The 16,049-nt window shown below is 41.9% G+C and overlaps 1 protein-coding gene across 9 annotated transcripts in view; it reads right to left on the bottom strand.

Moving 5' to 3' along the window:
• Nucleotides 1-602: 602 nt before the first annotated feature.
• birc6 (baculoviral IAP repeat containing 6) overlaps nt 603-16,049 on the bottom strand; it is a 135,927-nt gene continuing 120,480 nt past the window's right edge. For all 9 annotated transcript variants that reach the window (XM_038737598.1, XM_038737605.1, XM_038737601.1 and 6 more), the window contains 5 exons: nt 15,757-15,918; nt 12,588-12,665; nt 10,631-10,819; nt 2,509-2,643; nt 603-1,844 (listed from right to left, as the gene is read on the bottom strand). In XM_038737598.1, coding sequence (XP_038593526.1) covers nt 1,665-1,844; nt 2,509-2,643; nt 10,631-10,819; nt 12,588-12,665; nt 15,757-15,918 — 744 coding nt within the window. In that variant the 3' untranslated portion in view covers nt 603-1,664. The remainder of the gene's footprint in view (nt 1,845-2,508; nt 2,644-10,630; nt 10,820-12,587; nt 12,666-15,756; nt 15,919-16,049) is intronic.

The raw sequence follows: 16,049 nt of genomic DNA, 5'->3' as shown, positions 1-16,049 counted from the left end.
TTACACATATCAGGGATGATATTCTGGCTCGTCCATCTCTAAGTTCAGTCTATGTTGGATGGCTTACTAGAAATTTGGTACAAACTTTCCTATTCCCCTCAGGAAGGACTCCATCAGGTCAAATTTTCAACACTTTTATAGGTTTATGACCAAGTACCTGCAAAATTTTTAGTTCGGCTACAGACTAAGATTTTTTACTTTTATATTCATGTTTGCTTTAGTCATGAATATTTGATGTTACAGAAAAAGAAATACTTTAAAACGAACAGCTGAATTTCACAAGTTCAGGCATTTTTTCTGGGGTTGGACATTCGGAAAATAAAATTGTAACCTTCTTACTACAATAGCATTAAAAAAACTACAAATAAACCCAAAAATTTACTTAAAAGTAGAATGCATGGAAAATGACAAATTACGTGTTTTTTCCTTCAATCCCTTGACCAACAATCAAAGTATTAAATGTTGCAGTCCCTTTCTCACAGTGACACGTCATTATTTTTCTAAGTGAAAGCTTTGCTCAGGTGTCACTGTCTCATCAGGACTTCCTCTCTCGCTTTCGCACTGAGGTGACGGCTAAAAGAAGCATTCGCACAATCAAACCATACTTTCAAGCTCCATTTAATGTCCTAGCAAAAGGAGTATGTGACTGTTCTAAGGAGTGAGTAAAATAGAAAGTGCATTTTTGTTCACTGGAGTTCAACATAATAAAAAAAGATCAAAGCAGTTTTTATGTCAGACGGAGCAGAATTATTAATTTTGTAGAAATAGCAAAGAAATCAGTAAAGGTACTCTGTTGGAGTATTTGGTGGTATGGTGTAGATCAAAGGCACATCACAGCTTTGTATCTCACTGGGGATTGTTGCACACGCACAGAAAACACACATACACATGCACAAGCCTTCAAAATACATTTCCCATGTTGCTCTGACACAGTCTTATGATCTACAGTCACGTTAATGGAAAACGGTCATGGAGAAGTTCTTAGAGGCAACAAATGTTGATCCAGAGCATGGAGCTTTTTAATTTAGAGCCTGTAAAAGGGATAACATAGCATTTAAGAATGTCCATCTCAGCCTTTATTGAAGTGGATATGATCCTAGAGAAAGGAAATGAAGCAGCGGATGATCAGAGGGGCTTTTTATCTCAGATTCTGTAATCTGTGTGTATTCTTTTTCTCTCATTGTTTTAAATAGTATCCTTAAAGAATGACCAATATATCCTTGGTTACAGCTGTTCTCCCTCTAACAGTCCAAAAAAAAAAGGAAATTAACATTCAGTAAACATTCTTCTCTAAAGGTAGTTTCCCTTATATAATCTGTAATTTTCCTCTGCCATTATGTATACATAAACAAGTTTAATAACATACCAATCAGTGGTTATTTCACAATTGGAAAAAAGCACAAAATGTTTACACTCTTTTACAGGTAAATAAAAGTTTTTGTCAACTGTTTTCAATAAGGGTGTAGCATAGTTCAGAGTTCATCTCATTGCGTTCTGGTTCCCCGCGTCACTTCGTTCTCTGCTATGTTGCTATTAGATCTTTACATACAAATATTGACAAAGTGGAGGCTTGTGCTCTGAAGCCATCAAGTCTTTTTGAGAGTAATTATCATAAGGAGGAGGGGTGGAGATGCTGGGAGGGGAGTGGGGTGAGGGGCAGGGACTCATAGCTGGCCCTCGCTGCTGTGGCTGTCCTGACTGCCACACGGCTTCTCTGCGTCCTGACTGGGCAGCTCTTTGAGGATGAGGGCAGTGCTCCTCTCTGAGAACTCGTCGCCGTCGGGCTCCAGACCTTCGGGGCAGGGGAGCTTCAGAAGTTCCTCTCTGAGCTGAGCTGTGTGTCTCTGCAGGGAGAACACAATGGAGAAGTCTGGTGTTAATCCATATTTTCAACAAATCCCATCAAAAGACCAAAACCAACAATGCGTTAGTCAGGCTCTAAATACTTTCTAACCATTAATGCACACATTTGGTGCTCCAGTCGGTGTTTCCAGCAGCACCACAGTGTATATGGGATTTATTCAAAATAAACTACAGTGTGTGGTCAGCCGGTGTAAGCAGAATGAGGATAAAGAAACATCCTTTTACTTTCAAACATGGAGGCTAAATGACAAGAATCCAGAGTCCTGTCTTCAGTGGCCTGCAGCTGTGGGACAACAGCTGGCTGTGCTCAGACCTCTGATCAGTAGAGCTAGATTATATACAGTTAACTGTGTGCATTTACTGCCAGAGACACTGGAGACACTCACAGTTGGTGGGTGTTTGTTATTGTGTTTAAGTCTTTATCTAGGAATGCCCGCTGTCCCCTGAAACCAATTCAGTGTTTGTTTATCAGAAGGAAACGAGGGGCCAAACACAAACTGTGCTTACATGCACTGAAGTAACCTGCTAAACCTGGGTTCATCCAGGATAGTAAAGTGTGACTTTACGTGCAAGATATTCACACAAAAGAAAGCAAGTGGAAATGCGAGGGCCCATTAATACTGACTGTACATTTAATGACATTACCTTTAGTGCAGCAGCATGATGGGACATGGTGCGGCCGACTCTCTTGTCGCTGCTGTACTGCTGGATGTCAGCAATCCACTCCTCACACTGAGACATAATCTCTGTTCGCTTCAGGTAGAAGTGTTTGTGGATCACCTGCAAACAAATGACACAACAGTGTTAAACCAGGAGGCAGCAGAACAAAGGAATCCTTCTATCCCGTACATCCTTCCCGCCAGTGTCCATCAGACTCTTTTACTCTGTTGCAATGTTGACATCAGTGGACTGGGAGGCTGCTGAGGTCCTACTGGACTCAACGTGCAATTCAAATGTTATGCACACCTTACAGCAATTTGCACACTGTATACATGCACATGTTTAAAGGGTGTACCTTTCCTTGTTAGTGTTAGTACTTGTGTTGTGTGTTTGTGTAATGCTACAGAGTCTCTTTCTGTCTCTAAAGTATAGTTTATTTACTTACAGCTCATTTTATTCACGTTTCGTTATTATGCATTATGGATAGCATTTATACAATTAGATAGTGTAGACTGCAATGAAATTGGGTACAGATATCCATGGTGCTCAGAGAATAAATTCTACCGACTTTCCTCTAGCACTAGCAGCAGACCAACGTTTTGGATCAGGTATTCTGTTCCCAGATGATAAATCCTAATGACTTTGACGATCCCCTGACATTTCTTATGATGTTGGTCCAGACTGAAATATCTCAACAACCATTGACAGGATTGTCATGATGGTTCAGACGTACATGGTCTCCTGATGGTCTATCTGACTTTTAATCAAGTGCCATCATCAGGCCAAAATGTTAATATTACTAAATATCTTTGATGTTTGCCAATAATTAAACCTGCCACTATGTACCACTGTGTGCTCTGGAAGCCTGTCCACGTGTGCTGTCAGGACCACGTCAACTTGTCAGGATACGCCATAGTCCAATTTCTCAGTAAAGCAGTACTGTACCATCGCAACTTGTTCTCTCTGTATGGTGTGTTTGATGTAAAGATTTCAAAAATGATACCACGCCACTGCGGTCTTGTTCCTCCACATTATGCACTTTCACCAATCTATCTCATTTAAACCCCACCAAAGCTCCATGTTATCACAGGTATTTTAATTTCAAAATGCTCAAATGTGGGCAGATAATAATCCACATTTTTATCTGTTTAGAAACAACTGTGTAGGAACCTTACTGATTATTTGGCCATTCTTTGACAGAAGAGTATTTTCTGACTGCCTCTGCTACGTATCTAATGAAGCATATGCCATATACAGTATACAAATTCCTCTTTTCCAGTGAGATCAACATCTCTCTCCATCAAACACTACTGAGGGGCTGTTCATTATCATCTTCTCTTAAGTCACACTCTGACATCATATGTATGACCCTCTGCTTGATAGCAGATGTCAATCATCTACACCCAAATCCCCTGCTTTCCTGCCCCTCCAGTCGACTTCCTAGCAACAGTCACCAGGGCCGAGCCATCAGTATGCAGTGAGTGCTGTAGTGGGTGTGCCGCTGCTGCTGTGCTGGTACAGGGAGTGGATTAGTTATTATGGTGGCTGCTGATTTGCTGTTAAACCAGGAGAGGAGAGGCAAAGTGGCAGCAGAAAGGGTTTATGGGTCGGTTTAATCTCCCTCTTCCTGCTACATTTCCCTCCGTCTTCATTCCATCTTTGTCGCTACTTCTTATCTCTTTCTCTGTCTTTTGATCCTCCAACCCAACCCCCAACTTCCTCAGCTGCTTAAGATACATTCAGTGAGGTGGGCCAGGTCCCCAGCTGAAAGGCAATGTTTCAAGGTCACAGAAGTGTGGTAAACTCCGGGAGATCAGCTGCTGCTCGGGCTTGCTGGAGGGCGAGACGAGGTACAGGAATCGAGCAACAGAATCTGTGTGCAACTCATGATAAGAAACAAAGACAGAAGCATTTGCCTGACATTATACGTATATGAACATGTTCAGACGTGCTGGGGCTCCATGTGGTAAGGCCGGTAGCAGTTTAACCTTTAGTATTTGGACATGGCCACTGATCACAACATGGAGGGGAAGCTCTATATGCAAACCATCTCTGATCATGAAGCAAACATTAGATTAGGGCATCTTGACAAATGACCTTTCAAGAAATAGACACACACGTACACAGAGAAATGTCCACAAGTACATTCAGCTCATATGTGCAGAGAGAGTTCTCAGATAGAGAGCCCAGGCTACTAGATAAACTCAGTGACCTGCAGTCCACTCATGATTCCACAGAGCAATCGAGGTAGGTCAAAAAGCCGAGGAATGGATGTGGGTCAGGGGTGAGAATGAGTCACACCTTCATTAAAAAGTTCCTTATTCTTAGTTTTCTGTGTTCCATTAGCAGTATGCTGAGGCCTCAGGTACCTGCCCTACTAACCATGACCACTTCTCTGACCCACTGTGACACTGAGCATAAATATTTCCATCTCCAACGTCCACAGCACAAGCTCCCATGATCCAAAGCTGCAACACCAGTAACGTAAACCCAAAGCCTTCTGCTACTACCCAAACATCAGGTAAGATAGTGCTAACTACCTACTGATAAATGAAACCTACCACAGAACCAGTAAAGAAAAGTTTCTCTACGTTCCTCTGTTCAGTGTCTGCAAAAGTTCTTCTGTATATGAAACAGTATTTCATCATAGTCATGGTCACTTATTTTAATTTACTTTCAATCTGTCGCATCCATAAACCGCCTGACCCAAACAGTTCATCTCTGGCAGCGTTATACAGTGTGCAGCCCTGTACAAGTTGCGCTTATCCACAGGAATACAGAAGTTCTGTGGTTGAGAAAATGTAATTCCAAAGGAAATGGCTGTCTGATGACTTGAATCCATTGACTCCGGCGACGGAGTGTTACGACTGTGCCACGTTTTCGAACCGTCCTCAGCCCTGCATCAAAGTCTACTGGAACAGCCGACAAGCGGGCGGGCTGCCTGCCCCACGTTATTGATTTGTTATTAATTTATCTATCTAGGTAACCTGGCCACAGGCCAGATATTATTACTGGCGGGCCAGCTTTGGCCCACAAGCCGCCTATTGCCAACCACTGCTGTAAACTATTCTCTAGCTCTCCCTCCTTTAAGTTCAGAGTTTATCATCTGGAGGCCATAATTGTACTCTGCAAATTTGGCTGACGTGACAACAGGGGTGGAAACAGTGTGCCCTGGAGACCCAACAGTCTGTAGGTTTTCATACCAAGGACTCTACCAACTGATCAGTACTTCTTTATGTAAAAGATTAAAACTTATCAGTGAATTCACCTGCTGGGCGATCACATGTACTGACAGCCTGCACACTACTGACTCTCCGTGGCACATGGTTGGCTATTTCTGTGCTAGAGGGGCTATCAGATCCTTGCTGGTCAGTTCATCACAAACTGCTAGCCTTGGAGTTATACTATTGCTACATTTGAAATTTATAGTAGATTAGAAAAAACAGGCAATTTTCAAAAACGACCAAATAAAGTGTAGAAAATGGACTACTATGTTTGTTTTTAGGAGAAACCCTGGCATTACAACAACTTCATAACATATTTTCTTTGATAAAGTTGCAGCAGTATTCGAAATGAGGTCAACATGATGGATAAAAGCAAAAACTCTGTGAAAGGACTAGAAAATAGTGGAGCTGTTTCCAGCTAAGAGCCTGCTGTTATTCATCAAGAGTGAGAGACCAGCTGCAACAGCAAAGGTTGGTATGGAGGCTTCTGATGAAGCTGTACAGCAAAATCAGACAGAGGCCAGATGGTTCATATGGAGGGCATCTTCTAGGACAGGCTGAGCAATCGATTTTCAGTCATTCTGGAAAACTCCAAAGACCTGGAGCCACAGTAGTAGAAACCATGACGTGCTGGGTTTCCTAACAGAAACAATACTGTGAGCCAAAGAACGGAGCCCTACAGATGTGGTACATATCCATCTTCGACCATTAAGAAGGGTCAGTGAGAAGATTGTGTCACGGGAGAGTGGCAGGGAGTGCTTAGGCAAGTTAGAGACTTGACAGCTTCGGACTCAGTTGAGCTGCAGGGGGGCCCACCACGTCAGCAGACATTGCTGCATCTTCAGCAACAAGGACAGCAGATGTAAGCCAAAATACTGCATGTTCAACAAGTCGTGCATGTCGTTCTCATTAGCAGTCTACTGCCTGACAGTTTGCTTGAGCTGTTTATCTCTGTACTGTCCGAAAGGCCTTCAGCACTTTGGAAAACACCCATCGCCGTGGGAAGACATGAGTCTATGAGCAAAAAAGCTGTTGACTTCACAGAGTTTATGGTGAATGACAGACACTGCTATATTTGACTGGATATATTACATAATGTAAGCTATTTGCAGCTGAGTTCTGACCTCTGAATCACAGCCCATCTCTCTAAATGTTAAATGATGCAAATCGGTCTGGTGTGCTCACTGATGACTGTTTATGCTGGTTGCAGAAACAGTCAACCAGTCACAGCTATGTAAGTGCGATAAAGAATAATCCTCATGTCCATGTGTCCTTGAGCAAGACACTGAACCTAAAAGTTGCTCCTCATGGGCCAGTGCCTTGCATAGCAGCTCCGCCGCCATCAGTGTCTGAGTGTGTGTTTTAGTGTAGTGTAGTAGTGTAGTGAACAGGAGGCCAAATTACATTGATGCCGTTTTCAGTGTGTCAGTCGAGCAAACAGGAGAGCATAGTATCATGTAGCCTATTGTTATCACATGTTTGTTGCCTTTTCGAGCCAAACGCTGTGCATCCGCGTGTGGATGTGATGCGCTGCTTGTAAAAACACATTATAGAAATATAACACTATTATGTCATTTACAACAAGTCCTATTTCTTTTAACTCATCACCAGCGTTATTTAGTGAATGGACTGTTTGTATAGCCTAAATACATGTTTAAACACGGGTGGGATGCAGTTGGTTTACTCTCTTTTCAAACGGAGGAATCCAAATTAGTGCCTAGGTCATCCCGCCATGTGTGTGTGTGTCCCTCCAGCCAGCGAAGTCTCTACTCAGGAGGGATGCCCCTTCCTGCAGATCGGTTATAAAGGGGTGGAGCTCCGGTGCCCCCTTTCCTCCGGTGCACAAGCGTTGCGCTCCCTCACATGCGCCACATTTCAAGTTGCAAGCTAGAGGAAAGTTAAATAATACTTGTATCCAGTGTGCAAACTGTACCAGAGGTTTTGGGGGAGCTTACTCCCCCCCCCCGGTGGGGTGGAAGGGGGTTGCTTGTGTGTGCCTCAAAGACAAGACTAATTGATTCTTGCTAGAACGAAACATTTATAGCTGCAAGCATGGAGGCCTAGTGCTGAATGAAAATATCAGACATTGATGATAGGTCATGTAGTGTGTGACCCCCTGTCACCGATCAGTCATGTATTGTGAACGCCACAAAGACTTCAAGATCCCGTCACAAGACGGCAAGTTGTGTAGTCTGAATAGCACGGCGATCGGCCGACACTTAAAGTCATGCAGTCTGCACGAGGCATTAATCCATTTTGTTCAGGGCTGGTTGTTTTCCCCTTTGTGTCGATGTTTGTCACAGCCAAGGAATTAAAGGCGCTAAAAGGCAAGTGGTGAGAAAAGCACATGGGAGTATCTCACCAGACTTAATGGAATTTCTGTGTGCGTATGTGTGAGATTGCTCAGCCGAGTGGCATTGCCAAGTCCTACTATGTCCCCTCAATATTTCTCGGTCCAACGGTCCACTTCACTGACTGGCTGAGGTGATGTCATGGACCCAGCATCACCTGCTGTGCAAAGGGCCAGATAAACTTATATTTCACCTTCATATTCCACAGGAATACAAGTATACAGGGAGAGAATAATATCTACTAATAATAATAATCCAACTTACGCTGAACAAATGCTTAAAAAAGTGCACAGTGCATCTGGTTTTGCTTTTCAAAATTTAATTTCTTAAATTAAACTGTACTAAGAAATGCGTTGGCAGGCGTGACATGCACTGTGACGAATCACCAAACTCAAAGCTTCTAGTCTTTCCAAAATGACCCTTCGCTAAGCCACGCCCCCCTTAGTTGCTAAGTCCGACAAACTGTTGGACCTGTCGGGACTTTTATCACGGCGCTGCCACTGTTACTGCACTCCCTGGAGAAATATTGTATCATTTTTGGAAAAAGCGACCTCAGAAAGAAGCACACAGTTTTGCAGTTACATTATAAATTTGAAGATTGTATTGAAAAATGAAAGAGAGAAGCTAAAGCCTATTAATCAGAGTAAAAGTGAACCACCTGACTAACTGCATCACCTGACTAATGAGAAAGAGGACAACGATATTAGGGATTAACACTGTGGATCAACACTGTTCCTGTACAGCTGGGTAGGTCTCTATTCACTATTACAATCATTAAAAAGCAAAAACAGTAGGGTTATTTAACATTACATTCAGTAGGAAACGTTAGCTAACTAACATTACATTAGAAACAATCGACAGCCTACATTTTCTGGATTTGTTTTAGGTTATGGAAAGGGAATAAATCGAACTTCTCCTTTCATCCTCTCTGTAAAGCGATTGTAAATATTACAAGTGCCCCAGGAACAGCGTTTGACCATATCGTGGAAAAATAAAGCAATAAAAAGCTAGAAAACGGCACACGAGTCAACGGAGCGCAGCCATGAAAGTGTCGGTTCTGTCAGAGCGAGACCTATACTGCGCTGTGATTGGCCAGCTGCGTATTCGGGGCGTGGCTTAGTGAAGGGTCAATTGTGTGTAGATACATTAAAGGAATACAAGAGGTTTCCAAGGTGTGTGTATGTATATAATATATACACACACACACACACACACACACACACACAAACACAGAGTAATGTAAATAATTTGAAATTTATAGAAAATGGAAAGGTACAGTATGTGTACAATAAAATTACGTATTTTCCTCAAATTGTTCAAAATCGCTCAAATCCTAATTTAGATTCAACTCAAAGGAGCATTAAACCCAAATCCCAGCTGTCCCTTCAGAAACCTACGCATTTCCATATGTCTGTACAGGTAATGTTTTTCTCATGTAATCCTGTTGGAGTGACTGGATCACTTTTCTCTCCCTCTGTTCATCACCCAACCCCCACCACAACGCCCCCCCTCTCATTTTCCTCCAAAGCACTCCTCTTCCTCCGTTCCTCTTTCTTGACATTTCTGAATGAGCCTGCTCTGGATGAGTAGGTTGAAAGATTGTTATCTTGCCTGGCACTATCCATCTCACTACGGACCATTTAAAGGATCACAAGAAATCAAAAACTGTGAGGCGGGGGGGTGGGGTGGGGATAGGCCAACCTCCAGACGATGTCATCTACCAAGGAATTAATAAGGGGGGGAATTTATTATCAGAGAGCATACCCAAACAACCCTCAGGGATTTTCTTTCCTATTTTCGTTTCGGGACTGAGATAAGTAGAAACATGTCAAGAAGGGCAGAGCTATGTAGCCATTATCATTGGGATAATTCTGTACTCCATGGGATTTTTGACTGAGAGTGGAAGAGCGAAGATAAACCTTGTGAAAACAAAAATCTAGTAAATAATAATGAAAATAAATGACCGTCTATGCAAATGACCAAACGCAGTGAACAGAATTAAGGGTTCACGTACTAGCTTGTAGTGAAGATAGGTGTTCATACTTCTGTAGCTCAGCCCAACCCAGCAAGGGTAATGACATATTCTGGCTGGGTCCAGGCCATTTTTGTGTCCATTGTATGATTTACTGATAACTTTTACCTTGTCTGGTTTCATCTTAAACATACACACCACTCTGCAGAATAGCATACTCCTTTACTCTCCTGATCAACAAATTCCACATTTATATTGTAAAAATTTATTTGCTAAGTTTTTGGATGCATTTAAAGTGCAGTGCCCAAAAGACATCCTGCACTGAGTTTAAGTTGTTCCACAAACTACATAGCAATGAATAGGGATGCATGATAATTATAAATCCAGCCAGTGAGCCAGTTTGCATGTTTTGTCCACATGTTTTGTCCACATGTTTTGTTAGCTATTGGACCTGTGCTGGGCTTGTGCCTCGGTGAATCAACAATGGCACCTGAAAAGTATTGAGTATCAGAGCATCGTTTTAAACACAAAAACACACCTTGCAATATAATGACTCCTACCTCTTTGAAGCATGGGGAGGGGTTACGCATCTGCTCAAGCATAGCCCATTTGACAGAGGCCTGCCGGATGTTCCCATCGTATTCCCGAGAGCTCTGCGTGCCACTGGGGGTCCCGCGGGAGCGTTCATACCCTGGCTCATTGAAGTAGGGCTCAGCCACCAGAATGAGGGACTGCACAGACACTAGCACCTACAGCAGATGACAAGTTAAATAAGAGGCAGGGAGAAATGGAATTATGTCATGAAAATATTCAGGGTTCCCACTGTGGTTCAGCTACAACATTCTATTGTGAACTCTGAGCACTTCAATTATACAAAAGGTAAATTGGTCTGTTTTCCACAAGAGCTGGGATAAAAAACACATTCTAATACAATTAATGTGCCCAACTACTAAGGTATAATCATGATGTATTGGTAAATTACCCCAACATCCCCTCAGTGTCCTCAACACCCAAAAGCCTCCTAAAATGATCTTGGCAGCGGGGGCCACTTAGAAGAGAATCTGACAAAAGCAAGAAATATTTTGGCCCCATAAAAATATATCCTTCAATATATCTTTATTAACAGCTCGATTAAAGCCTTGGCCTGTCTCAAGGAGACTAAGGACGTCCTCCTGCATCATTCTGTTCATTCCAAGCCACTACATTACCAACAATGACGATCTTGGGCTTGGAGGCATGCCTGCTGGCCACAGCCATACTGGAGCCGGATGATGTGCACTTGAAAATGCACCATCAAGTGGATACGAATGACCTTCAACTGATACGATCTGTCTGTCTTAAACTGGGTTGTTGGGAATTCAGAACTGATATCCACCCTGGTTGATGACCGCTTGATCCCAGCCTACTCCCCCTGTCTCCTATTCACCAGCCCACTTATTTTCCATTATTGATCTGCAGCACACTAACTGGAATGATAATCAGTGAAGACATCTCTATGTACTCTCCGAACCCTGCAAATGAGGGAATTATTTAAAAAAAGGAGGGGGGATCACTTTCTAAGGGCTCTGGCTTGCTTGTTGTTGGATCAATGTATATAGAAAATTAAATCAGGTGTGTGCAGGCAAACAACCAAATAATGGCACGCGTGTGTGTATACATGCTGTGTTCAAGAACGTTTGTGTTTATCCAATAAGCCTGTGCACCATTTAAGATGCATAGAAGTCCCTTAATGCTATACACTGTCTATTGTCCAAACCCTCAAGACTTTGGATAAGGAAAACAGACACACAAAAATCTTGATAAGCAAACATGTTCCCATAGACATAAATAACATTTGAAAAAAAATCTATTGTAGCTCTACAACAACTCAGCTCATTCCCAGCAGAAACACAGTGTATGGAAATATATGCTTCTGGTGTAAAACAAACCAACAACAAAAAAAACAACTTCTAAACTTACCAGCAGACAGTAAAATTGCTAAATGGTAAACAACTTTTTCAGAAGATTTGGGGCATACGTGTGATTGAGTGTTCAGTGTGTCAGGCTTATCATAAAAATGCACATTTCACAGAAAATGAATTAAAAGAAACAAAGTAAGATTCAGAAATGTTATCAGGGACCAGAATACAAACTAATGATTTTCAGAATAAAAGTGATAACAGTCAACTACATAAAAGATAAAAACCGGTGGCATTAGAGCTAAATGTGCAATTGAAGCCAACTGATTCTGACTTCAAGATGAGTGATGTGTGAACACAGGAATAACCTGGAGGTTCAAATGATACTGGTTTGTGTTTGGTTTGATTAACACCCACACACTGTCACCAAAGCAAAGTAATAACTTTTGATGACTTTAAAAAGGATCCTTCATGTCATCTGTCGAAACACTAAGCCCATTAATACAGAGCCCTGGGCGGTGTAATGACAGTGATAAACTATTGTCTGCAATACAAAGACTCACAACAGCCCTGCTGATCCATTCAGACAGGTGACTGTCATAATGGATCTACACCTCACCTGTAAAAAGCTTGAGGTCTGTGGGTTCCATTTCTCCTCTGGTCTCCCATGCCATGTGTTGAGGATACTTAAACATACCTGTTTAAACATAAACAGAAAAACAAAAAACGATTAAGAAATCTATCTCGGCAAAATGAGATTGAGCCTAACACAGCCACTGCATTGTTGCTAGACATAGGACATACAGCGAGACTAGAACACCCAGGGCAAAACACCTTGGGATGTCTTATCTTCAGGTGTGGCCCATATAATTAGCTTACCTAAATCAATATGTAGTTGCAATAGAGTCAAGTCAATTTCTTTATAAAGCACATTTAAAAACAACCACTGTTTAACAAAGTGCTCTACAAAGTTATACAATAAAAAAAAGGGAGCATACAATGGCAGTAAAACATACAACAGAGATGAAGCATGTAGCAATAAATAGATATATGAAGAAACCAGGACAGTTAATGATGAATGTCCCTAGACTGGCTCGAACGCCAAAGAATAAAAAAAGCGTTTTCAGACGAGAGTTAAAGGTCTCCGTGGTTGGGGATGATCTAATAAAAAAAGTTTATTGCACAACTTTAGGGCCACTACCGAAAAAGCATGATCACCCTTTGTTATCAGGCGAGCCTGTGGAATAGCTAAAAGGAGCTGGTTTGACAATCTAAGGGGCCTGGACAATTAAACAATTAAAAGAACCTTAAAATCGACTCAATTTTTTGACTGGTAACCAAAGAAGAGAGGTAGTATTGGAGAGATGTGGTCCCTCTTCCTTGTACCAGTCAGTAATCCATCAGCCGCATTTTGAAAAAACTGGAACCGAGATAATAATGACTGACCAACGCTGGAGTACAAAGAATTGCAATAGTCAATTCGGGACGATATCAGTGCATGTATAACCTCTCCAAGTCTCCAAGTCCTCAAATGAGAGAAAGGATTTGAGTTTTGCGATAGTCCTCAAGTGGAAAAAGCTACCTTTGACAACAGAAGTAATTTGTTTGTCTATTGTCCAAAAAGCAGAGTCAAACTTTCTTGCAGAGGTGTGCATGTTTTTGGATAAAGGACCCAATTTTTTGGACAGCTCATCAATTGAGGGAGGGGGGTGCCAAATAGGATTAACTCCATCTTATTCTCATGAAGTTGGAGAAAGTTTTTGACCATCCAGCACTTAATATCATTGAAACAGTCAAAGATGGATTGCAAAGAATTAACGTCACTTGGTTTTAACGATACAGTATCATCAGCATTACAGTGATAGGATATGTTGTGTCTACAGAGAATGGAGCCCAAAGGGAGCATATACAAGAGAACAGAATTGGTCCCAGGACTGAACCTTGGGGTACTCCGTATTTGATTTGGAGATAAAAGATAATTTAGAAATGGGCCTGAAATTATTAAAATCAGCAAGGGCTAGATTGGGTTTTTTAATAAAAGGCTGGACCACAGCATGTTTAGCTGGACGGGACAAGAGTGTGCTATTTATTACTGATAATAAACTGGGGCCAACAGTATCTAACACCTCTTTCAATCGATGCGAAGGAACAAAGTCTGTGGGGACAGAAGTAGGTTTCATGTGGGAGACTATATCCTTCAGTATTAATAGAGCCACAGGCTCAAAGTGACAGAGACGTGGAACCAGCTCAGGCGGGTCAATCAGTAGGTGAAATGGAGGATCTAATAATGTCAACCTTGTTGATAAAGAAACTTAGCATAAGGGAGCACCGTAAAGTGGCCTAGTGCAGTGTATATTACATTAAACAAGGGGCTGTGTGCGTTTTTAGAGATGATGTTTGAGAAATACTTTGCTTTGGATGTTTTGACCAAGCATTGGTGTGAAGCTAGGCAGTCTTTCAATATTTCATAGGATACCTGTAGCTTATCTTTTTTACACTTTCTCTCTGCTTTCTTGCACTCTTGTCTCAGGGCACGAGTCTCACTATTTCGCCATGGTTGTGTTTTCATTTTTGGTTGCTTAAGTTTAAGTGGGGGCAACTGTGTCCAAAATATCGGTGAAAATGTTATTAAGTAGGGTGTCTAGCTCTTCTGTGCTCAAGGAGGAGTTTATCCACAAACCTAGTATAAGGAGATGCTATGAAGGCATCAGAAAATTGCCTAGCAGTGGTATGGTTGAGTGCCCGGGTATAGTGATCTAGTAAATTAGCTACAGGACATGGGTAGGGGAGTGATGCATTAAAAATCACTGGTTTGTGATCAGATAGACTGGTATCGTTGAACAGGAAAACCTAATGATAAAACTAGATCGAGTGTGTGTGGCCATGTTCATGTGTAGGGCCAGTAAGACTGAGTCAGATTAAAAGAGTGCACAAGTTGGAGAAACTCAAGACTAATCACTGGCTTTGATGGGCAGCAGACATGAATAATAAAGTATTAAAGTAAGTATTAAAATATTATCAGAGCTGGGCATAAACAATGATAGAAAAACTGAGAATTCATGGATAGTCATTTCTATACTTGGGTATAAATAATAAATCCTCCCTTCATGAAACATCATGAAGGGTTCAGTAGGTAACTTTTATAAAAATAAAAATTTTAATGACATGTCATGTCCATGAAACAGATAATCTGAAACAAAATCTGGTTCTTCGTGCTCCTCCTACTACTCCTAATGCCATTTACACACAAGAATCTACCGTTCCCTGAACAAAACAACCAATTAGAGCGCGGAGTAGTCTCTAACACAGTGTCAATCACTGCTTGTGCACATGCTGTGCAGCCCCCCTCTCCAGCATGCCCTCACTCAGTTAAGCTTAATATGATCTCGGTGTCAGAGGTTTTGCAAACACAATGTCTGAGAAACATCCAGCAGCAATAAAAGAACTGCCCATCCCTCCTTTGCCACCTACAGTAAATAGTACAAAACATGTGTGTACGCGCACGGAGCTTTGGGCTCATTATGTCCGGTGCCATTGAACACGAATCAACGAGCGGCAGAGGCATCATGATAAATAGTGGGGAATCACTTTTGAAGGGGGGCAGTTGTGCACTAGCCTCTCATCCGGCTTTGACATTGTCACAGCTGCCTCTGAAGCCTGGGGCGCTCTGCCCTGGGCCGTGTTATCAGAAGAGGGGTGTGATTTTTGTTTTGTCAATCAGGGTTAATGGCTTAAAAAAAACTACAAATCCTCCATTATATTTACATTTATTTGACTGAAGCCCTTACTTTGCCATCATTGTAGAGGTTAGGGTTAAAGCGCACACTGTGTCCGCCGGTGGTCTCCAGGTTGACTAGTGGAGGTGAGTTGGGATAGTCCTGGGGAAAATACACATCAAACTCAAAGCAGCCGTTGGCGTACGGGGTGTCTGCTGGGCCTGTGATGAGAACCTGTAAACAAACAGAGGTAATAAGCTTATACAAACAGCCCGAGAAAGGGTAGTGATTCATCACACACTGAACGAGGGTTAATTAAAGAAAGGTGGATACATAGATAGTATAGTAAATATGGATTAAACAAA

The sequence above is a fragment of the Micropterus salmoides genome, unplaced genomic scaffold, assembly GCF_014851395.1.
Source record: "Micropterus salmoides isolate LMB-PRFRI ecotype aquatic unplaced genomic scaffold, ASM1485139v1 Ms_hic_scaffold_22, whole genome shotgun sequence".
Taxonomy (NCBI): Eukaryota; Metazoa; Chordata; class Actinopteri; order Centrarchiformes; family Centrarchidae; genus Micropterus; species Micropterus salmoides.
Note: the sequence above shows the minus strand (reverse complement) of the source record. Positions and strands in the feature narration are given on the sequence as shown.